Here is a 25,304-nt window from a genome sequence, read left to right on the forward strand (position 1 = left end):
CATGGTTAGGATAAGTGACGAGGTTCTGCATAGGGAGTTCAGGGAGTTGAGTACTAAGTACTAAGGGCAGGACCTCTAGAGTTGTGATCTCAGGATTGCTACCCATGCCACATGCTAGTGAGGCCAGAACTAGGAAGGTTATACAGTTTAACATATGGCGTAGAAGGGAGGCCGTAAGATTTTTGGATCATTGGACTCTCTTCCAGAGAAGGTGGGACCTGCACAGAAGGGATGGTTTGCACCTGAACTGGAGGGGGACTAATATCCTAGCAGGAGGGTTTGTTCATGCTGCACGGTGGGGTTTAAACTAGAGCTGCAGGGGGATGGAAACAGGTAATGGAGAGGTTGTGGAGACAAATGTTGTTGAGACTTCAGACAGTCAAGAATCAAAAGGGTGAGCATGGTGCATCTAGTGTCGTGAGCTGCATATATTTCAATGCAAGGAGTATCATAGGAGAGGTGGATCAGCTGAGGGCATGGATCAGCACCTGGAATTATGATTTTGTAGCCATTAGCAAGACTTGGAAGCAGGAGGGACAGGACTGGCAGCTCAATATTCTGGGGTTCCGTTGTATTAGATGTGACAGAGCGGGAGGGATGGCGTTTCTAGTCAGGGAAAATGTCATGGCAGTGCTCCTGGACAGACTGGAGAACTTGTCTAGTAAGACGTAATGGTAGAACTGCTAAATAAGAAAGGTATGACCGCATTATTAGGGCTATATTACAGACCACACTAACAGTCCTCGGGGTTTAGAGGAACACATTTGCAAAGAGATCGCAGAGTGTTGCAAGAAAAATGAGCTTGTTATTTTTAACTTTCCACATAAAGGCTAGGAATCCCATACTGTAAAAAGACTAGGTGAGATAGAATTTGTCAAACGTTTTCAGGAAAGTTTTCTTCATCAGAATGAAGAAGTCCCAACGAGAGAGGCTGTGATATAGGACCTGTTATCAAGGAATGAGACAGAGCAGGTTACAAGAGTTTGTGTTGAGGAACACTTTGTATCCAGTGACCACAATGCCATTAGTTTCAATGTAATAGGCAAGGAGATAGATCTGGTCCGTGGGTTGAGATTCTAAACTGGAGACCAATTTTAATGATATCAAAAATGAAAACACAAGTGTGGATTGGGACAAGCTGTTTTCTGGTTAGTGGGAGGCCTTCAAAAAAAAAAAGAAATTTTGAAAATACAAAGCTTGTATGTGCCTGTCAGAATGAAAGGTAAAAATAACAAGTGTAGGGAACCTTGGTTTTCAAGAGATATTGAGGCCCTGATTAAGAGAAACGTAAGGAGGTGCACAGCAGGTATCGGCAGGGGTGCTTGTGGAGTAAAAGGAAATGCAAGAAAACATAAGAAATAAACCAGGAAGGCTGAAAGAAGGTATGAAGTTTCTGTAGTCTAGCAGATAAGATGAAGGAGAATCCTAAGGGATTCTACAAATATGTTAAGAGCAGAAGGATTACAAGGAACAAAATTGGTCCTCCAGTAGACCAGGGTGGTAATCCGTGTGTGGAGCCAAAACAGACAGGGAGGTCTTAGCTCTTCTGAAATGAAGATAAGCCGAGGAGCAGGTAGTTTTGAGGTAGTAGCTACAGAAGGACTTGGATAGATTAGAAGAATGGGCAAAGAAATGGCAGATGGAATATAGTGTCCGGAAGAGTATGTTCATGCACTTTGGTAGAAGAAGTGAAAGGGTTGACTGTTTTCTAAATGGAGAGAAAATACAAAAAAACTGAGGTGCAAAGGGACTTGGGAGTCCTTGTGCAAGATTCCCTAAAGGTTCATTTGCAGGTTGAGTCTGTGGTGAGAAAGCAAACACAGTGTTAGCATTCATTTCAAGAGGATTAGAATATAAAATTAAGGATTTAGTGTTGAAACTTTACGCAGCACTGAGCTGAGCTCACTTGGAGTATTGTGAGCCGTTTTAGGCTCTTTATTTCGGAAAGGAAGTGATGTGAAATTTGTTAACTTAGCAGCAGCAGTTCAATGCAATACATAGTATAGAAGTAAAAAACAAAATTAAAAACAAATAAATAAATCAATTGAAATACGTATATTGAATAGATTTAAAATTGTGTAAAAAAACAAATATTATATATTAAAAAAGTGAGGTAGAATCCATGGAATTTAGGAATCAGATGGCAAAGGGGAAGAAGCTGTTCCTGAATTGCTGAGTGTGTGCCTTCAGTTTTCTGTACCTCCTTCCTAATAGTAACAGTGAGAAAAGGGCATGCCCTGGGTGCTGGAGGTCCTTAACAATGAATGCTGCCTTTCTGAGACACCGCTCCTTGAAGATGTCCTGGGTACTTTGTAGACTAGTAGCCAAGATAAAGCCCAGTAAATTTACTTAGTCTATTACTAAAACTGCTACTCTGTTCAGCCAAGGTTCCACGCAGAGAGTGAAACACATTGTCCAGAATTGCCAGGATTTTCCAGAGGATCCTTTGTGTGTCCAGTTTGACTCCTATAATAAAGACAGCGTTTCTAATCAGTTTATTAAGCCTGTTGGTATCACCCATGTTGGTGCCATTGGCCCAGCACTCCACCACATAGAAGATTGTACTGGCGACACCAGACTGGTAGAACTTGTGAAAGAGAGGCCTGCATGCTCCAAAGGACCTCAGTCTCCTCAGGAAGTTGAGGCGACTCTGGCCCTTCTTGTACACAGCCTCTGTGTTGGTGCTTCATCAAGTCTGTCGTCCAGGTGCTTGTAGGTTCTTGCTGTCAATAATAACGGGGAGCAGTGCAGGCTTAGTCTTCCTGAAGCCCATCAACATCTGCAGATGATTCATTTTGCACTATTTGACAGAATACTCCACCAGGACCCTGTATTCATCCTCCTGTTCTTCCTTTATACAGTTTGTACAGATGACATGACTCGGTGTTGTATCTGAAGTCTGAGATATACAAGGTAAACAGGAACGGAGTCAGTACAACCATGGCCTGTGTTTGGCCCAGATCCCACTCAACCTTTCTTATCCGTGTATCTGTCCAAATGTCTTTTAAAATTTCATGATTGTACATGACTGTACCAATTGGTCTGGCAGCTCATTCCCTCAATGGACCAGCTTCTGGGTGAAAAAGTTACCCCTGAGGTTTCTATAAACACATTGAGGAATGTAGACAGGATACACTCTTGCAGGCTTTTTCCACTGAGGTTGGGTGAGACTAGAACTAGAGGTCATAGGTTAAGAGTGAGAGATGAAATGTTTAAGGGGAACCTGAGAGAGAACTTCTTCACTCACAGGATGGTGAGAGTGTGGCATGAACTGCCAGTGGAAGTGGTGGATACAGGCTTGATTTCAATGTTCAAGTGAAGTTTGGATAGGTACGTGGATGGGAGTGGTATGGATGGTTATGGCCCAAGTGCAGGTCAGTGGGACTGGGCAGAATAATGTTTTGGCATTGACTAGATGGGCCAAAGGGCCTGACTCTGTGCTGTGGTGTTCTATCACTGTATTCTCAGCTTAAACCTATGCTTTTACTTCTTCATTCCCCAAATCTAGGAAAAAGACTATATGCATTCAGTCTGTTTAAAGTTATTAACACCCTAATGCATTTTAAATCACCTTTTAAGTGTTATTTAATATTATAATGCATTTCCCAGTGATCTGAGTAAGTTTAAAGGAAGCACAGGGAATAGGGTCTTGGTCAGCTTGATGAGAGTGTGGGATCAGAGGCGTGGAGAATGCAAAAGTGGTGCAGGGACGGGAGCCCCTGGGAGCCAGAAAGAAGCAGGGCTGGTGCCATGGTGAGTAGAATTTCCAAATGGTCAGACCGCAGGTTATCAGAATTCAAAAGCAATGAACTGTTAATGATTATGTCTGCACAAATTATCTAATTACTTCAAGTTCCTGGGAGTTAATGTTTCAGAGGATCTGTCCTGGACCCAACATATTGATGCAATTACAAAGCAGGCATGCCAGTGGCTATATTTCATTGGGAGTTTGAAGAGACTGTGTATCACCAGAGACGCTCACAGTTTTCTACAGATATACCGTGACAGCATTGTAACTGGTTGCATTGCCTTCTGGTAGAGAGGGGCACTGCACAGGATCATGAGGGTTATAACCTCGGCCAGATCCATCATAGGCACTAGCCACCCCATCACTGGAGACATCTTCAAAGCTGATGCCTCAAAAAGGTGGCATCCCTGTCACCCAGACCACGCCAACTTCTCATTGCTACCGTCAGAGAAGAAGTACAGGCGCGTGAAAACACACACTCAACTTTTTACGAATAGCTTCTTTCCCTCCAAAATCAGATTTCTGAATGGACAATGAACCCATGAACACTATCTGAGTAGTCTTGCTCTCTTTTGTACTAAAATGTTTATTTTTTTTTATTGTAGCTTATAGTAATTTTTTATGTATTGCACTGTACTGCTGCCGCAAACATATGCCAGTGATAACAAACTTGATTCTATTTGCCTCAAGGGGAGGAAATCTGGGCATCATTATCTGGTTTTGTGATGTGGTTGATAATCTGAAAACCTACAGAATCCAAAAATTTAAAGTAATGCAAAGATAATGCTGGACGCATGCAGCAGCTGAAGCAGCATTGGAGAAATGACAGGTTGGAGACCCTTCTTCAGAACTGGCATGGCCTAGCGAGGCACTGTGTTTAAGTGAATGTAGGGACAAGCAATAAATACTGGCTATGTAGTCAATGCCCATCTCCTAAAAAACAAATAAAACATGAAGTGCTTGTGAAATTGCCTTCAGCAATTTTGGGTTAAAGGACACTTGGATGACTTAAACCTGCAAAACATTTACAAGAAAAGTCCACTGTGTAAGAAAATAGTATATTACAGCACAGTGCAGGCCTTTCAGCCCATAATGTTACGCTAACCTCTTAGCCTACTCTAAGATCAATCTCCCCCCTCCATCCAGCATTTTTATATCATCCATGTGCTATCTTAAGAGTTTTTAATATGTCCCTAATATATCTATCTACAGGAATATTCCTGGCAGGGTGTTCTGCACGCCCACCACTCTCTGTGCAAAGTAAAAATATCCTCTGACATACTCCCTATGCTTTCCTCCAACCACCTTCAAATTATGCCCCTCGTATTAGCTATAATAGGTAACAGTCTGTCAATTTTTAGCTATAGAAACCAATGTTGTTTTATTGAAACAGACCCATCACCGATTCAGCTGATAACGCAGTTTTTGGAGCAGGCCTCCAAACCGTCTGTAAATGAACAGAACCAAGTCCACCCGCCGAGTGAAAATAAAAGGAATCGGACACTGAAGCTCCTTGCTCTCAAAGTAGCCGCACACTTGAAATGGGATTTAGAGTTGTTAGAGAAAAGGTAATGTTACAACTTCTCTGCCCTGAGGACTTTTGTTTAAGTATCAGAAATTCTTATCAATTAAACCCATCTTACAAGAGCAATTCTGTGAATCATTCTATTTCTTTCACCCCAGTGTTATATTTTAGTTGTACATTATATTCCAACTATGGCCTAATACCATCAGCAAACTGCTGAACTGACTCTGTGACTGTGGTCTGTGACCATTGACAGAACACTGAACCGACTCTGTGACTGTGGTCTGTGACCATCGACAGAACACTGAACCGACTCTGTGACTGTGGTCTGTGACCATCGACAGAACACTGAACCGACTCTGTGACTGTGGTCTGTGACCATCGGCAGAACACTGAACTGACTCTGTGACTGTGGTCTGTGACCATCGGCAGAACACTGAACTGACTCTGTGACTGTGGTCTGTGACCATCGACAGAACACTGAACCGACTCTGTGACTGTGGTCTGTGACCATCGACAGAACACTGAACCGACTCTGTGACTGTGGTCTGTGACCATCGACAGAACACTGAACTGACTCTGTGACTGTGGTCTGTGACCATCGGCAGAACACTGAACTGACTCTGTGACTGTGGTCTGTGACCATCGGCAGAACAATGAACCGACTCTGTGACTGTGGTCTGTAACCATCAACAGAACACTGAACTGACTCTGTATCCACCGGCAGAACACTGAACTGACTCTGTGACTGTGGTCTGTAACAATCGGCAGAACACTGAACTGACTCTGTGACTGTGGTCTGTGACCATCGACAGAACACTGAACTGACTCTGTGACTGTGGTCTGTGACCATCGGCAGAACACTGAACTGACTCTGTGACTGTGGTCTGTGACCATCGGCAGAACAATGAACCGACTCTGTGACTGTGGTCTGTAACCATCAACAGAACACTGAACTGACTCTGTATCCACCGGCAGAACACTGAACTGACTCTGTGACCATCGACAGAACAGTGAACCGACTCTGTGACTGTGGTCTGTGACCATCGGCAGAACACTGAACTGACTCTGTGACTGTGGTCTGTGACCATCGACAGAACACTGAACTGACTCTGTGACTGTGGTCTGTAACCATCGGCAGAACACTGAACCGACTCTGTGACTGTGGTCTGTAACAATCGGCAGAACACTGAACCGACTCTGTGACTGTGGTCTGTGACCATCGACAGAACACTGAACTGACTCTGTGACTGTGGTCTGTGACCATCGACAGAACACTGAACTGACTCTGTGACTGTGGTCTGTAACAATCGACAGAACACTGAACTGACTCTGTGACTGTGGTCTGTAACCATCGGCAGAACACTGAACCGACTCTGTGACTGTGGTCTGTGACCATCGACAGAACACTGAACCGACTCTGTGACTGTGGTCTGTGACCATCGGCAGAACACTGAACCGACTCTGTGACTGTGGTCTGTGACCATCGGCAGAACACTGAACCGACTCTGTGACTGTGGTCTGTGACCATCGACAGAACACTGAACTGACTCTGTGACTGTGGTCTGTGACCATCGGCAGAACACTGAACTGACTCTGTGACTGTGGTCTGTGACCATCGGCAGAACACTGAACTGACTCTGTGACTGTGGTCTGTGACCATCGACAGAACACTGAACTGACTCTGTGACTGTGGTCTGTAACCATCGACAGAGCAAAGGTTTCAAAGTTTCATTTAATATCAGAGAAATGATTACAATATACAAAGTACATCCTGAAATTCTTTTTCTTTGCAGACATCCATGAAAACAGGAATCCCCCAAAGAATAAATGTCAGTTAAATATTTGAACCCTCCTACCTCCCCCACCAGCAAAATAAAGCACTGGCACCCCCTTATCCTCTGAGCACTCAAGCATGCAGCAAAGCATCAATAAAGATAGACTTGCAGTACCCCAAAGACTAATCGTTCACCCGGTAATTCACATACCACAGGCTCTCTCTCTCCCTAATAAGGAAAAAAGATGTGTCCCTGTTTCACAGTGAGAGGGTAGACATAACAAACAACTTGCTGATTTCTGGTGTCAAAAGTCTGTTGGGTCGCTTCTTCCGAACTCTGTGCCCAAAAGAACTCGGGCCTGTAGGCACAGATGCAGCAGCCAGCTCGCTGCTTTTGATCTTCTGTCTCACACAACACACTGATTCCCTGCTGAGGCACCGATCATGAGTCTGCCCACCTCCAGAGCCATGAAATCCCAGAACTCTGAAGGCGAGTTAATCTTCTAGGCTGCGTCCTTGGTATATTGAATAACGGCCAGTCGTGAGACCCTGAGAGCAGGTTCCATTCCCACAGAGGGCCGAAGTCAGCATGTAACTCCAATTCAGGGTCTTCAAAAGAACCCTGAAAGGGGATAATAAAGAGATATTAAAGATGGAAATAGAGCTGTTTCCAGAGATGCAAGCAAAGGAGTCGCCGTTAGGCTCCATCGTCTCCTAAGCTCCTCCTCTCACTGACTCCGCAGCTGTGGCCTGTAACCATCAGTTTCCTGCACCAGCTTCACTTGCCCACTCCCTCTTGGAGACTCTGTGGTTAATGTTATTTGTTTACTTTTTATTGTTTGCACAATATGAGTTTTTTTACACATTGTGTGTTTGATGGTCTTGTTGTGGGGTTTCTTTTTAAATGGGTTCTATTGTTTTCTGGCTGACTGCAAGATGAGGAATCTCACATGTTGCATACTGTATACTTATTTTGATAATAAATGTATTTTGAACTTTGTACGCTGTCTTCCCCTAGTTTGACAGTGCCCGTGCTGAATATGCTTCTGAATGAGCTGCTCTGTATCAGCAAGGTCCCTCCAGGTGTAAAGCACGTTGACCTAGACTTGGGCAGCCTGCCTCCAACCACCACCATGGCTATTCTGGTGTATAACAGATGGTAAGAGCAGATATCCTTCTCTTGTTTCATTCATGCTGTTACACATTTACATTCTGACCTGGGAGCTGTGTATTATTTTCAAGATGACTCCGAGCTGTGGTCTCCATCGAGACTGTGGCTCAGCCTTAGTTGTTTTCTAAGTTCATAGGGATGGTTTTGGGGACTGAGGGAAGTTTGAGGTTAGATTAGGGTTTAGTAACAGGGATGTGGAGGAGTTAGAGGTCAGATCTCCACTCTGCATTCAAAGTCCATGGTGCAAGTCTCTGCTCCACGCTTAAAAGTCTGTGAGCAAGAAGCATGAGGGCTGGTCAATCAACACACCTAAAGTTCAGTGTCCTGTCATCAGCAATCCCAGGAGTTGATAACCCAAAGGTCAATCAGTAGTAGAGAGAGAGGGAGAGGGAACACAAAAACAGGCACATGTATGTGTACACAAATATTTCAAAGTTGTTTTCTCTGCTCTGGCCCATGTCTTAGATGAGCTAATGAATTCTATGTTTTTTTTCCCCTATTTGCTGCTGACATTATATGTTTTGCGCGTATCATAAAAGTGAATAATTTTCTGAATGTTTTGTTTTAAAGAATCCTTTTCTTTGAACAGGGCAGTTAGAACAACTGTTCAGAGCAGCTTTCCAGTGAAACAACAAAAACCAGGGCCTCCGCAGTTAAATATGTGAGTTCAGTTCTCGTTATTCTTCTGGGACTTTACCGAAAAGAGCTGCTGGGCTGAGATTTGAAATTGCTAATTAACGTAGGATCTATGGTCTTTGAAGGGTTGTATTAGATTAGCATATTTTCATTTTGAATTATGGTAATATTTTTGTTTTTGTGCTGTGTATGTAGTCCAGAGGAATCTTGTTTCATTTGATTGTATATACATTTGTACAGTCAGATGAACATTTACTTTGAGTTAGTTGCACACTTATCTCTTTTGTAACCTGCCCCTGGAAAGGACCACTAAACCCCATGCAGACAAATGGACCCAACTATACCCACTAATGCCATAATAGAGCTCCTTACTATCCAGAGTAATGTTTACTGGCATCATGGAATAACAGTGGGACAGAGGAAAGCCACTCCATCCTTCTAACCAGTATCAGTTCCAAACCCTGCCTTTCATGGCTCTATAGTAACCTTTCCTGATCCAGTTTTTGTAAAATATTTGAGCCAGAAGACATAAGAGCAAAATATGGCCATTTGGCCCGTCAAGTCTGCTTCATCATTCCATTATGGCTGATTTATTATTCCTCTCAATCCCATTCTCGTGCCTTCACCCTGTAGCCTTTGACGCCCTTACTAATCAAGAACCTATCTGTTTTAAATCTACTCAATGACTTGGCCTCCACAGCCGTCTGTGGCAATGAATTTCACAGATTCACCCCCTCGTCTGAGTCCCTCAAATGTTTTTTTTTTCATTTGCCTTGGGTTCTTCTGTCTGTTAAATCTTATTTCTGACCCTTCTACCTTGAAGGTTTGCCCTCTGTCCTTTTACTTGTGTGGACAACTCCTTGAGGCTCATAAGTTAGATCTTTCAGGGCAATATCACCTTCCTCTGCTCTCCTCAAGGCAATAGTATCTTATCTCTGGAACTGTTTCAGTTAATCCTATTTGTGGCCCCTCCATTTAGCTTTGTGCTATTAATTTCATAATGTTATTTAATGTTGTTAAATAATAGCTTCCAATTTTAAGATATGACTATTTCTCTCTGATTCATCTCTAACTTACCTCTGACATTCCCCCCTCCCCCATGATTTCCTCTAATCTCTTTAAAGTTATATCTCCTCATATTAGCCACTCTGGGAGGGGGGAAGCCTCTGTACATATGCTGATTATCATCTTGAATACCTCTATCAAATCACCACTCCTTTTCCTTCACCCCAGTGAGAAAACTTATATCCAAACATCTCACATGCTGTACCTTGTCAAAGCCTTCTGAAAACCAAATACACAACATCAACCAATTCTCCCTTGTCTATCCTGCTTGTTATTCCTCAAAGAATTACAACAGATGCATCTGGAAAAAATTCCCTTAAGGAAACTTTGCTGACCTTAGCCTATTTTGTCATGCGCTTCCAAGAACCCTGAGACTTCAAAATTAATGATCAATTCCAACATTTTCCCAACCACTGAGCTCAGGTTAACTGGCCTATAATTTCTCTTCTTCTGCTTCCCTCGCTTCTTAAAAAATAGAGTGACATTTGCAAATTTCCAGTACACCAGGACCATGCCAGAATCGAATGATTCTGTCTCCACAATCTCTTCAAGTACCTCTTTCACAACCCTGCAGTGTAGTCCATCTGGACCAGGTGACTTATTTACCTTGAGACCATTCAGCCTCCTAAGCACCTTCTCCCGAGAAATAGCAACTGCACTCACTTCTGTCCTCTGACACTCTCTGACCTTCTGGCATACTGCTAGTATCTTCCCCTGTAAAGACCGATGCAAAATACCTAATTCAGTTTCTCCACTGTTTCCTTGCACCCCCCCCCCCCCCCATTACCACCTCTCCAGCATATATCTGGAAAAAATAATTTTTGTATCCTCTTTGATAGCTGGAGGGACTAAGCAGGTCAGGTAGTATCTGTGGAAAAGAGTAAACAGTTGAGGGTTCAGGCTGAGACCATTCTTCATGACTGAAAGAAAGATGAGAAGTCAGAGGAAGAAGGTGGGGGGGTTCCTTTGTATCAAACGGACAGGCAGGAAGGCATGGGTGGTGGAGTGACTGTTGGTAAGAAGTAGAATTACATCTCTAGAAAGAGGTGACATAAGGCCAGAGAATGTTGAACCTCTGTGGGTGGAGTTAAGTTGCAAACCATTATGGGAATCATATACAGGTCTCGAAATAGTAGACAAAATGTGGGGTTGAGAATACAAAGGGAGCTGGAAATGGCATGTAATAAGGGTAATGACACAATTGTAAATGGGGGCTTCGATATGCAAGGGGATTGAGAAAATCAAGTTGGTGTTGGATCGCAAGAGAGGGAATTTGTTAATGCCTAAGAGATGGCTTGTGGTTGAAGGCTATTTTAGATTGGGCGTTGTGTAATAACCCGGATCTATTAGGGAGCTTGACGTGAAAGAACTCTTAGGAGGCAGTGATCATAATATGATTGAATTCATACTGCAATTTGAGATGAAGAAGCACGTCAGATGTATCAGTATAGCAAGGAATAAAGGGAATTATAACATTTTTAATTTCCTTTTGTTGGATTTTAAAAGCTTCCCAATCATCCAATTTCCCACTCACATTTGCTATCTTATATTTCTTAACTTCCTTTGTCAGCCTCATTTGCTTACCCCTGCCATTTGAGAACTTCTTCCTGTGTGGGACGTATCTGTCCTGTGTAGAAAGTCAAAGAGAATGTTGGGTGGATGGGTGGGATCCTTAATAATACTAAGGGCCCTGCCTATGAAGTGCTCCTGATAAATGTCCCCGATGGATGGTAGGAGAACCCCTATAGTCCTCTCAGCTGTTCCTGCGGTCCTTTGTAGGGATTTCTGGTCCAGTGCTCGACTGCTCCCATACCAGGTGGGGATGCAACTTGTCAGGACACACTCAATAGTGCTCTAGTAAAACCCATTTAAGATAGGGGGGTGGAGCCTTGCTTGCCTAAATCTTCTTAGGAAGTGGAGGCACTGCTTTGCCTTGTTTAGGGAGGGACCAGATGAGGTCTATTATATTCCCTGCTGAAGGGTCTTGGCCCAGAACGTCGACTGTCCTCTTTTCCATAGATGCGACCCAGCCTGCTGAGTTCCTCCTGGAGAGAGTGAGAGTGTGTGAGTGAGTGAGTGAGAGAGAGAGAGAGAGAGAGTGTGTGTGTGTCTTGGATTTTCAGCATCTGCAGATTTTCTCTTGTTTCTATTATATGCCTTTTCTTTTGCTTTTATGATGCCCTTGACTTCCCTTTTCAGCCATGGTTGCCTCATCCTTCCTTTAGAATGCTTCATCTTTGCAATGTCTCTTTCCTGCACCTTTGATCCTATAAAGAATTTGAAGGCATCGACAATCATCTTGAAATTGCCTTTGGTCCCCAATACCCTGGTGAGATAGGGACACATGAAGTCAGCTCTGGTGGACTGAGCAGATTAGATCTACGTGAGATGCCAGGAAAGCAGTTCTACAACGCTCCATGGAGAGCGAAGGACGTGATGAGGCACAAAAGATGTCATGGTCATCCACTGCAACCAAGGAAGAGCCCAGTTTGTGACGAATACTCACACCACTGGACCCAGACTTCTGCAGTCAATAGAGTGGAACTGCCCCGGTTCAGTGGCTTTTCCACTTTAAAAACTCTTTTGCACAGATTTCCTGGCATATTTGGATATGCCTGACAACCACTAGTAGTATTGGTAGTTTTCTAATAAAGTTCAAAGGTCCAATTTAATGTCAGAGAAATGTGAACAATATACATCCTGAAATGCTTTTTCTTTGCAAACATCCACAAAAACAGAGAAGTGCCCCAAAGAATGAATGACAGTTAAACGTGAGAACCCCAAAGTCCCCCTCAGCTCCACCCCCCCCCCTTGTGTAAATGGCAGCAAGCAACGATCTCCCCTCCCCACCCCAGGAAAAAAAGTACACCGCTACGGAGCACAAGCTTGAGCTAGGCCCCAAAGGCTATCACAATTCATCCGGCATTCGATAAACCACAGGTTCCCTCTCTCCCTAATAAGGGAGAGGGAGGTGTCCGCCATTTTCACAGTGAGCGGGAGACGTAATAACAACCTGCTGGTTTATGATGTTAAAAAGTCCATTTTTTTTTTGCTTTTTACGAGCTCTGTGCCCGAAGATCACAAAGATCTCAGGTCTTCGGGCCCACAGTGAAAGGTTTTCTGGCCTCCCTGATGACACACGAGTCTCCTGTCGTGACACCGACCCTCGATCCACACGTCCCCAGAACCCCGAGATCTTAGTCTTCCAAATAAAGCAAGACTCTCAGGCCGAACCCTTGGCATGTCGAATAACGGCCGGTCCTGAAACCCCAAGAATGGGTCACAATCCCACAAAGAACCAAAGTCTGTGTGTAACTCCAGGCCAGGGTCTTCAAAAGGACCCTGAAAGGAAAAATAGAGATATTAAAGATAGAAATAGAGCTGTTTCCGAAGATGCTAGCAAAGGAGTCGCCATTTAGCGCCATCTTAACTCCGCCTCCAACTTCCAAACGTCTGTCATATTCTGTATTTAATTTAAATACTTCATTTGTTACTCATGGTAGTTTGTCTTTTTAATAACCTTTGAACCATTTCCATGAAACTTCCATAATTGGGGCAGCCACTTCATTGGGCCAAAATGTACTGGTCCCGATGTGTCCCAATTAACTGGAATCCACTGTATTGTATTTGGCTGTTTTCTTTGGAGCACCAGAGGCTGAGGGGAGATCCAATTGGGGTTTATAAGATTTTGAGAGGTGTAGATAAAGTAGTCAGACAGTATCTTTTACCAGGGATGAAATGTCTGTAATACCAGAGGCAGGTGTATCAGGTGAGAGGGGGTAATTTCAAATGAGATGTGAGAGGCAAGTTTTTTTTTAACACAGTGGTGGGTGCCTGGGATGGTGGTAAAGGTAGATACATTAAAAACATTTAGACAGGCACATGAATATAAGGAAAATTGAAGGATATGGGCATCATGTGGGCATATTCTGTGTTCTAAGTAATGCATATTTAATCTTGAATTGACCTAGATCTTGATTGTTCGATGATGTTTGAGGAATATTTGGTGACATGTCTCCTGCTTTTATACATAGAATGAGTCAGTTGCAGCAAGAAAAAGAAGTGACAGATAACATTTTAAAAGTGGTAAGTTTCTTTTGTCTATTACTGAAGTTATAGTTGAATTGCTATGAACGTTTTCTTAAAGGATGTATAAATTTTGGATATTTTTTAAATTGAAGAACTATCTTCAGATGAAGATTTAGATGCGTGTTGTAAAGTTAAAGTAACAGATTATCTGTGCTTTGAATTTTTTTGCATAGTCATGGCACAGACAGAGGCCCATAGGCCCGTCTATTCTGCCTCTACCTATTAAATGTTCCCAATGGCGTGCATCTCCAAAAACCATTGACAAACAAGTCAAGCTCTTGCCCTTTATGTGTGGCTTAGCTACTAAACCAGGTGGAGCTGTTTCTACTGACAGGAAAAGAGACACAGGCAGGTTACTGACGCCTTAAAACTATTCGCTTTGGGCAGATGGGGCTCATCAGCTGTGGTTGGCAGCTCATCTAGGAGAAGGAAAACTCTGATCTCAGACGTCCACTGCCTTGCAGCTGCACCCACTCATGGGGAAGGCTTCGGGAGGTAACCCCAATGGGTAAAATAGTCCAGAGCTGGAGTCCCTAAAGCAGTTCAATCCAACAGGTCTAAACTGGATTGGTCTCTGCCGTTCTTTTGGATCCATCAGTTGCATGGAGAGGAAAAGCCTCTGCATGGGCAACAACTCACTCTCCACATCGCACTGCCCCAGTGAGACAGCTGGGATGCAATATCCATGGTTGGCCACAACCAACAGAAGGCTTCCAGCCAATCTACTTAAATAAACAGTAAACATCAGCTTTTAATAGTTTGTAGAATCAGCAGCTTGCACTATGGCCACACAATAAAAACCAGGTTCAAAGTGAATTTATTATCAGGGTACGTACAATGTTCATTTATTTACTTAGAGACACAGAGCAGCCTACTGAGCCGAGCTGGCCAGCAACCCCACCTAATCTTGGGGCAATTTGCAATGGCCAATTGTCCTACTAACTGGTATGTCTTTGGACTGTGGGAGGAAACCCACGAGCACATGGGAAGGATGTACAAACTTTCTTACAGAGGATCCCGGAACTGTAATAAGGTTGCGAACCACTACGTTACTGTGGTCCCCACTATTTTCATTTTCTTGTGGGCATTCATAGTAGAACAAAGAAATACAGTAGGATCTATGGAAAATCTACACACAAATAAAGACTGACAAGCATCCTATATGCAAAAGAAGACAAACTGTATACATAATCAAATAATACTGAGAAGATGAGTTGTAGATTCTTTGAATTGAGTCCATTGGTTGTGGAATCAAGATGAGTGAAGTTATCCACACTGGTTCAGGAGCCTAATGGTTGAGGGTAATCACTGTTCCTGAACCTGGTGGTGTGGGACATGTACCACCTTCCTAATGGCAGCATGGAGGAAGGAGCATAGACTGGATGGTGCGGGTCCTTGATGATAGATGCAAATGGTAGATAACGTTGTCTTGTGTTTTTTATGCCAATAGCTGAAGGAGCAGGCTGGAGACTCCATTCTGGTTTTAGAGAGAGCACTGCAGTTGACGACAGATCTGTCTGTACATACAATGAATACACTGGACCAGATGGTTGGAGAATCCTGCCTAACAAACGGAGACACGGAGAGTTCAACAGCTGGTCTGCGAATCAGTACGGATGAAATGCATTGCCAGGTTGTACTCAGCAAAAAATGCCATGCACATTCACTAGTGATGTTCAAATATTTTAGTTTATGAATGAGGTTTGTAATAAAATAAAATTGGTATAAACTGCTTATGTAATTAGTTTAGGATTAAATATTCAGAGTTAGCTCTGGTCATCCATAGTGTAATCACTGAGTGTAAATTATCCTGATGAATGAAACAGGTGTGTTTCAATTGAGTTCCTCCAGCATCTTGTGTGTGTTTCATTCTAATAAAACTTTGCTTCTTCTTCTTTCTCATTTGTATTAGTATCTTTCCATAACAATGAAAACACAATTTATAGACACGAGAGATTCCGCAAATGCTTGAAATACAAAGTAACACACACAAGATGCTGGAGGAACTCAGCAGGTCAGGCAGCATCTTTAGAAAGGAATAAAGAGTTGACCTTTCAGGCCGAGACCCTTCTTCAGGATTAGAAAGGAAAGAGGAAGACACCAGAATGAAGTATGGGGGAAGCGGAAGGAGGGCAGCTAGAAGGTAAGCGGTGAAGTCAGGTGGGTGGGAAAGGTAAAGGGTTGAGAGGAACAGAGCTGTGGAACCAGATGGTGGCGAAGACAAGGTCTCAGGAAGGACCTGTGGCTGTAGTAGTGAGTCTGGGTGAGTCCTTGGTTGAAGAGTCGGAGGGCAGCAGCGAAAGAAGGTCTTGCTGAACTTCAGTCAGAGAAGATTTAAACTTGCAAGTTTGATTGTTCCCTGGTTCTAGCCAGAGAGTGGTGAATCTGGAATTCTTTGCCACAGGCAGCTGTGGAGGCTAAGTCTTATGTATATTTAAGACAGAGGTTGATAGATTCTCGATTGGTCAGGGCATGAAGGGATATGGGTGGAAGGCCATTGGGGTTGAGAAGAAAATTGAATCAACTATGATGAAATGTCAGAATAGACGATGACCAAATGGCCTGATTCTGCTCCTATATCTAATGGTCTTATTTAACTTTAATAAATCCTTTTTTTTTCTAATTCTGCCTGTCTAGAAATGATCTCCGTACTTTGCATTTTATAGTCTATTAAGTTTCTCTGCTTTTAGTGATTATCCCATATTCCACCTCCTCATTTCAACATTAATTTTCAAGCAGTTTCGTCTGCATGATCTTCCTACTGAAACGTACAGCCTTCAGGTGGATTTACCTGGTTCTATAATACATTGCAATGGAGGTATCATTACCTGGTCTGGCTCATATGTGTCTACAAGCTTACCAGTATTGTTTATAGACAATAGACAGTAGGTGCAGGAGTAGGCCATTTGGCCCTTCTAGCCAGCACTGCCATTCACTGTGATCATGGCTGATCATACACAATCAGTACCCCGTTCCTGCCTTCTCCCCATATCCCTTGACCCCGCTATCTATAAGAGCTCTATCTAACTCTCGAATGCATCCAGAGACTTGGCCTCCATTGCCTTCTGGGGCAGAGCATTCCACATATCCACCACTCTCTGGGTGAAAAAGTTTTTCCACATCTCTGTTCTAAATGGCTTATCCCTTATTCTTAAACTGTGGCCTCTAGTTCTAGACTCACCCATCAGCGGGAACATGCTTCCTGCCTCCAGTGTGTCCAATCCCTTAATAATCTTATATGTTTCAATCAGATCCCCTCTCATCCTTCTAAATTCCAGTGTATACAAGCCCAGTCGCTCCAATCTTTCAATATATGACAGTCCCGCCATTCTGGGAATTAACCTGGAGAACCTACGCTGCACTCCCTCAATAGCAAGAATGTCCTTCTTCAAATGTGGAGACCAAAACTGAACACAATACTCCAGGTGGGGTCTTACCAGGGCCCTGTACAGGTGCAGAAGGACCTCTTTACTCCTATACTCAATTCCTCTTGTTATAAAGGCCACAAGGCCTCCTTGTTTAAACCTCTTGTTTACTCCTGGTGAACAGCAATTTGAAATGAATAATCAATGCCAGTCATGCCAGCAATGAACAAAACCTACTTACTGTAGGAGCTGTGTATTGTATTTTGTGTTGTGTGTTCTTTATGGGTAATTTGTCACATGGGTTGGGGCCTGGTAGATGTGAAGAATATAGTTATGCATTCATGTTTTGCCTTTAGTTCAGTTTTAATCTGACCAGAGCAGCGAGAAGGCCAGGGAATGATTTCTTTCATTTAGGAACATTTAGTCTCGTTTAACCTAACATTTAAGTATGCTAAGATCACTGACGTTTAAGTATGTTTGAATATGCTTTGACTGATTATTTCATTTTATCATTAGTTTTTCTTTCATTGTGTTTTTTATTGTTACAAGACAGTTCATCTTTGCTGTTTTCTTACTAAAGGAGCAAATGTACTTTCTTCGACTTAGAGCGTTGTCCTTTTGGAACACATCATACCATGTCAGCACCCCCCACCCCTCCTGCAGTTTTTGGTTTGTTTTTAAAGTAACACTTGTGATCCTGGCTTCCCATCATCTACATTGTATGAGAATCAGAAATAGGTTTATTATCACTGGCATGTGACATGAAATTTGCTAACTTAGCAGCAGCAGTTCAATGCAATACAGAAGAAAAAATAAATAAATCTTATTCAGTATACGTATATTGAATAGATTAAAAATCGTGCAAAAAAACAGAAATACTATATATTAAAAGAAGTGAGGTAGTGTCCAAAGCTTCAATGTCCATTTAGGAATCAGATGGCAGAGGGGAAGAAGCTGTTCCTGAATCACTGAGTGTGTGCCTTCAGGCTTCTGTACCTCCTACCTGATGGTAACAGTGAGAAAAGGGCATGCCCTGGGTGCTGGAGGTCCTTTATAATGGACGCTGCCTTTCTGAAACACTGCTTGTTGAAGATGTCCTCGGTACTTTGTAGGCTAGTACCCAAGATGGAGCTGAATGGGGAGGGGATCTTGTTGAAACCTATCGAGTGTTGAAAGGCCTCAATAGAGTAGATATGGAGAGGATATTCAGAGGAAGCTGTGGAGGCCAAGTCATTGAGTGTATATATAAGGCGGACGTTGATATATTCTTGATTGGTCAGGGCATAAAGGGATATGATAGAAGGCAGGAGATTGGGGCTGAGAGGGAAATGGATCAGCCATGATGAAATGGTGGAGCAGTCTTGATGCACCAAGTGGCCTAATTCTGCAACTATACCTTATGGTCTTATGGACACACCAACACTTCATTCCTCTCCATAGATGCTGCCTGACCTATTGAATGCCCCCAGCAATTTTGTGATTTCTCTTGTCACAGTTACTTCTGTGGTTATTGTGATTCTTCTGCTTAAATTATTACTTTACCATTTAGGACTTGAACTTTCCAAGTCTTCTGAGCATAGAAAGAGTATTTATTTTGGAGATGTGGTGATGTTAATTGATAATAGGTTTAGCTGCAGTAGCATTTTGGAAAATGCGGCATGTGTAGACTGGATTCTATTTACCAAAATGCAAAAAATCCTTTTTTTTTTGTAATTCTGGGATATTTGTGCTAATGTCAGTAAATTAAAATTGCAGAATATATTGCAATGTGCTTATATTTTCCACCAACATGTTCAATTGCAGGTTTGCTATGATCTGGGCACAGTGTTCTTCAGTCAAGGCTCTTCAAATCCACCTGTCTATGAAAAAGCTAAGGAACATTTCTTCAAAACAAGTGAACTGCTCTCAAAGGTACTTTGTAAAGCAAAACTCAGTTGACGTTGTCAGTAAATTATTTCTGTGTATGAGTGACGACAAGGAGAGGTTGGCAGATTGTGGACAAACTTCCTTTCTGCATTAGGAGAACAAAATGCTTCCATTCCAGTATTATGCTTGCACTCTGTTAGTGTACAAAGTTCAAAATAAATTTATTGGGTGTCATGTAGCGTAGCAGTAAGTGCAACACTATTACAACTCGGGGCATCAGAGTAAGGAGTCTGTACGTCCTCCCCCTGAAACGTGTAGGTTTCCAGGTTTCCTCCCACACTCCAAAGATGGACAAACTACCCACAAAGACGGACAAATTACCAATATGGAAAAGAAAACAAACTGTACAAATACAAAAACAGTGCAAATAATAAATAATACTGAGAACACAAGTTGTTGGAATCAGTTCAGTGTGATGATGTTTATTTATCAGTATCCACAAGAACTCTCTTCTCGTACTCCACAGAAATGAATCTGAACTATGCTCCTAGTTGGTAGAAAAGAATAAGGCAGCAAATTATCTCACAGGAAGATTTTAAACAGGCAGAAGGAAGCTTTGGAGTTGAACTAAGTAAAGTGAAAATTGCAATCGGATCCTTAGCACCGCTGTTACAGCTCAGGGTGTTCCACTGTTCAGAGTTCAATTCCAATGTAAGGCGTCTGTACGTCCTCCCTGAGAAATGCGTGTGTTTTCCTTGGGTTCTCTGGTTTCCTCCCCTGGTCCAAAGATGTACCAGTTAGTAGGATAATTGGCCATTGTAAATTGTCTGGTGGCTAGGTTAGGGTTAATCAGGTTTGTCAGGGGATGCTGGGGCAGCATGGCTTGTAGGGCCAATTCTGCACTTCATCACTAAATAAGTTTTATTTAAATGTGTGTTAACATTCTGTTAAAACTGCACAGATCGGAGCTGAGCCCGTTCACTGTCGGATTGACCAGAAAAGATTTGATGGTTACTGCCAAGCTTGTGCAGTGCTAACAGTCCCGTCGGATGTAAATGAGCTGCAGCTGACAACGTATGGCCGGGTTCATCATTGCATCAAATCCAATAACTATCAGGTACAATTGATGCTGTAAGAGTAATATAGTTTTATGTGATATACACACAAAATGCTGGAGGAACTCAGCAGGTTGGGCAGCAAAGAGTAAACAGTCAATGTTCTGAGTCGAGATTCTTCATCAGGACTGGAAAGGAAGGGGGAAGAAGTCCTTACCAGTCCCAATTAAGGGTATCAGCCCAAATCATCAACTATTTAGTCTCCTCTGTAGGCGCTCCCTGAGCTGCAGAGTTCCTCCAGCATTTTGTGTGTGTTCCTCTGGGCTTCCAGCATCTGCAGAATCTCTTGCGTTTATTGAGAGAAGAGATTCTTGAGAGACTGAAAATTTTGAGCAACACACGAAAAGCACGAGCAGTTTGGTAGGTCAGGCAGTAGTTATGGAGAGAAAGGACGTCCAGCATTGCTGACCCATGAAGAGTCTCACCCCAGAATGTTGACTGTTCATTTCCTTCCATAGGTGCTGCCTGACATGCCTTTCCTCTGTGTATTGCTTAGTATAATATCCATATCTATAAACAGATATGCTCAAATTACGTTATGAAGTTCGTACAGTGGATTCCGGTTAATTGAACACATCGGGACCAGTGCATTTTTAGCTTAATTAAGTGGCTATCTCAGTTAGCCAAAGTTTTGTGGAAATAGTTAGAAAGGTATATAAAAAAATTCCCATTTAACTGAGTGACAAGTTATGTATTTAAATGAAATATAGAACAAATTAGAACACTCCCAATACTACTACAGCGCCATAAAACTATTAGTTCCGAATGGTTATCAACAGAGGAACTCGCCCAGTGTACTTTTGATTGACTGTAATTAATAAAATCAACATAGACACCTGGTGCAAATAATGGACTGCCTTCATACAATGCTTCCTCCAAATCTTAACTTTCATTGCAACGTTCAAGATGATTGTTGATACCTTCATATTGTTTGTAGTTCTTAACTTACTCAAGTAGTGAAGTCATTTCTTTTTCATCCTGGCCATTTCTGGCATGTCCAAGTATGAATGCTTGAAACTGCAGCAAGCAAAACATTTCAGAATTGTATTAATGTTTATTACTCGCCCACTATCAGTGACAAAATCACTGCTTTTAGAACAGTAACATGCATAACTGGTGCTATCTAAGCACAGTATAGTGTCTAACGGCCACACAAGTGCACTCAACCGACGCTAGTTCGACACTGTCTGGCAATAGTCTCCTGTCCCAGTTCAGCAGCATAGCGTCAAATAAACAAAGGGCTTTCCAACTATTTTGTTGATTAGTTTTTCTTCTTGAGGGGTTGTCCCAAATAAATGACTGCCCTGATTTACCAATGACACTGTTAACCAGAGTCCATTGTATATTTACATGCTTTAACACGTCTTGTTGCTCTCCTGTGCAGTTGAAACAATGAAACTGGCAGTACTTGAACTACGTAAAATTATGTACTTGACAATAAGAGTGCAGAAGAAAATTATTTTTTTGTAAACAAAGTAGATTTAAATTTAAAATGTAGAAAGATTGTTTGTAAAGAAATGAAATTAAAATCATATTAAATATTGGGTTAGTAAATTTGCTGATGACACAAAGATTGGGTGTGCTGTGGATGGTGTGGAGGGCTGTCAAAGGTTACAGTGGCACATCAATAGGATGCAAAACTGGGCTGAGAAGTGGCAGATGGAGTTCAACCCGGCTAAGTGTGAGGTGGTTCATTTTGGTGGGTCAAATATGATGGCAGAATATAGTATTAATGGTAAGATTGTTGGTAGTGTGGAGGATCAGAGAGATCTTGGGGTCTGAGTCCATAGGACATTCAAAGATGCTGCGTAGGTTGACTCTGTGGTTAAGAAGGCATACGGTGTACTGGCCTTCATCAGCCGTGGGATTGAGTTCAAGAGCCGTGAGGTAATGTTACAGCTATGTAGAACTCTGGTCAGACCCCACTTGGAGTACTGTGCTCAGTTCTGGTCACCTCACTACAGGAAGGATGTGGAAACCATAGAAAGGGTGCACAGGAGATTTACAAGGATGTTGCCTGGATTGGGGAGCATGCCTTATGAGAATAGGTTGAGTGAACTTGGAGCGACAGAGGATGAGGGGTGACCTGTTGGAGGTGTATAAGATGATGGGAGGCATTGATTGTGTGGATAGTCAGAGGTTTTCTCCCAGGGCTGAAATGGCTAGTACGAGAGGGCACAGTTTTAAGGAGCTTGGAAATAGGTACATCTTGTCAAGGGTAAGTTTTTTACGCAGAGAATGGTGAATGTGTGGAATGGGCTGCCGGCAACAGTGGTGGAGGCGAATACAATAGGGTCTTTTAAGAGACTCTTGGACAGGTACATGGAGCTCAGAAAAAAAAGGTAATTTCTAAGTTAAGAACATGTTCGGCACTGCTTTGTGGGTCGAAGGGCCTGTATTGTGCTGTAGGTTTTCTATGTTTCTCTGTTCAAAAAATTAGATTGACACCTAATTTTAAAAATGGTGAAACAAGTTCAACTTTAACTGTCATTCAGCCATACACATGAATTCAGCCAAAGGAAACAGCATTCCCCTGGGGCCAAGGTATCACCAACAGTCACACACAGCATGTATAATTATGATAGCAAAAGAACATAGAGTTTAAAAAAATTATATTTTTTTAAAACTCTAGCCCAAGTCCCCAAGTGTCATGGCCTGTATGGTTGCTGTCCTGGAGCTATGTTTCTACAAGAACAAGTCACAGTATTTCCTCATCTCGCGTAACCACAGACGAGCGCAACCCAGCTTGTCTTCCATTGAGCGAGCACTGGAGGGCAGCACCAACAGAAGGGGCTGGGAAACGGAATCTGTCCTATCTCCTGTACATGATTGCTGTGCTGCTGGACTTGATAAAATATCCATTGACAGCATGGGCAGTCAAGTGTTCTGGATGCGGTCGTCATGGCACTGGCCAGTTCAAGGGAGATATAGCAACATTTCACGCTTTGAATCCCCAATGTTTGAAAAGCAGATTAGCAGAGAAAAGCTTTGCTTCACCTTAACATGTTCAGCTTCAAGTTTATTGCCATCTGACTGTACAGATATACAACCAAATGAAACAATGTTCCTCCGCTCCATAAAACATATCACACTCAAATAAAAATATTACCATATATAAGCTAATAAAATACAATTCCTCTTGGATTCCAATAATCCTCCAATTCCTCCTGAGATAAACCACTTCATCCTGCTGAAAATTTCCTATTCCTGTTAGCCAGAGAAAATTGCCTAGAACCAGAAGGTGTTTGTGAGGTACGAAGCAAGCACTTTTCACATTGGTGTTTACCGCAGGAATGGTCAGGGAGGAGAAAGCTGGTATCCTGAGTCATGTTGATATTAGGAGGTGGTGGTGTTGGGGCTTCTGAAGAACATTGAGACAGTTAAGTCCTAAGGCCTAATGGGACTTCTGCAAGATGCAAGAGAAGCGATTATTTAGGATTTTGGCAGAGAACCTTGAACTTTAAGAGGAACATGAGGAGGAACTTCTTCACTCAGAGGCTGGTGAGAGTGTGGAGAGAGCTGCCAGCACATGTGGTGGATTTAAAATTTAAAAGCAACTTGGATAGGTACAGGAATGGGAGGGATAAAGAGGGCTATGGAACAGGTGTACATCGACGATACGAGGCAGGTAACCGTTTGGCACAGATGGCCATAGGGCCTGTTTCTGTGCAGCAACAATGCTTGACCATTTTAGCTCATCTCTGGACAGAAAATGAATGTGTTTGGTTCTCTGTAGTCTGGGTAGTAGTTAAAGCAATTACCTCTCAAACATTCTGCTAGCCCCAAATCACCCTGCTTTCTCCCAAAGGTACAGAATTGATATGTGGTGCTCATTGAGATAGACTGTGCTATTTCAACCACTGATGGGCCATACAAGTAAAGTAATAGAAAATAAGGAGAAACAGTAGAATTTATGAAAAACTATACATCAACAAAGACTGACAACCGATGTGTAAAAGAAGACAAATTGTGCAACTTCAAATAAAGAAATAAATACTGAGAACATGAGTTGTAGAGTTATTGACTTAGCAAGTCCATAGGCTGTGGAATCAGTTCAGTGTTGGTGGGTGAAGTTATCCACGGTTGAGGAGTAATAACTAATGTTCCCCCTAATTTACTTTGTAGTTGGGCAGACCAACCATTGCTCTGAGCAGGAAATCTTTACACGGACTGAAAACTGTGCGACACTTTAAATGTTTTGTTTTGCAGTGTGCATACTATGAATATTTAGAATGAAAATTGAAACATCATATCCTTTTGATTTTATTTATTAATTGAAGGGTGCTCATTGCTGGGGAAGACTTTACCTGTGATGGTCTTAGGTCTTTTCAGGGAAAATTTAATTTCCTTTTGCGTATTATACAAATGACATCTATGGAATCCTGAAGCATACTGAATCGTTCTTTTCCAAACTTTGCAGGGATTAATTGAGATTTTCCTCAATGACAACGTTACCTTGAGTTTGTTACCCCACTTCAGACAGTCTGTCCTGAGAGAGCTTTCTCAGATGGCTCAAAATGGGTAAGAATCTTCAATTCATCTTTGTGCATAATAAACAGAACATAAAATAAAGGATGTAATGCTAATGTTTTGTAAGCCATTGGTCAGACCACACCTGGAGTATTGTGAGTAGTTTTGGGTCTCTTATCTAAAGTGGAAGTGTTGGCGTTGGAGAGGATCCAGAGGAGGATCATAAGAATGGCTATGGGAATGAAAGGGTTAACGAATGAGCATTTTTTGATGCCTCTGGGCTTGTACTCACTGGAGTTTAAAAGAAACTACTGAATATTGACATATTGGATGTGGAGAGAATGTTTCCTGTAGTGGGAAAGTCTAGGACCAAAGGGCACAACCTCAGAATGGAGGGATGTCCCTTAAGAACAGAGAAGAGGAGGATCTATTTTGACCAGAGGTTGGTGAATCTGTAGAATTCATTGCCACAGACAG

General features: G+C 42.4%; 1 protein-coding gene across 3 annotated transcripts in view; it reads left to right on the plus strand.

Annotated features, from left to right (window-relative positions):
• Nucleotides 1-25,304, plus strand: part of ints8 (integrator complex subunit 8) — a 102,281-nt gene that overhangs the window by 15,492 nt on the left and 61,485 nt on the right. Inside the window, exons 2-10 of one of the 3 annotated variants that reach the window (XM_059985094.1) lie at nt 2,862-2,913; nt 5,142-5,316; nt 8,069-8,209; nt 8,811-8,882; nt 13,957-14,008; nt 15,462-15,644; nt 19,180-19,287; nt 20,204-20,359; nt 24,778-24,878. In XM_059985094.1, the coding sequence (XP_059841077.1) occupies nt 8,091-8,209; nt 8,811-8,882; nt 13,957-14,008; nt 15,462-15,644; nt 19,180-19,287; nt 20,204-20,359; nt 24,778-24,878 (791 nt within the window). In that variant the 5' untranslated portion in view covers nt 2,862-2,913; nt 5,142-5,316; nt 8,069-8,090. The remainder of the gene's footprint in view (nt 1-2,861; nt 2,914-5,141; nt 5,317-8,068; nt 8,210-8,810; nt 8,883-13,956; nt 14,009-15,461; nt 15,645-19,179; nt 19,288-20,203; nt 20,360-24,777; nt 24,879-25,304) is intronic. The other 2 variants (XM_059985085.1, XM_059985104.1) reach the window with 2 other exon arrangements.

The sequence above is a fragment of the Hypanus sabinus genome, chromosome 1 (genome assembly GCF_030144855.1).
Source record: "Hypanus sabinus isolate sHypSab1 chromosome 1, sHypSab1.hap1, whole genome shotgun sequence".
NCBI lineage: Eukaryota > Metazoa > Chordata > Chondrichthyes > Myliobatiformes > Dasyatidae > Hypanus > Hypanus sabinus.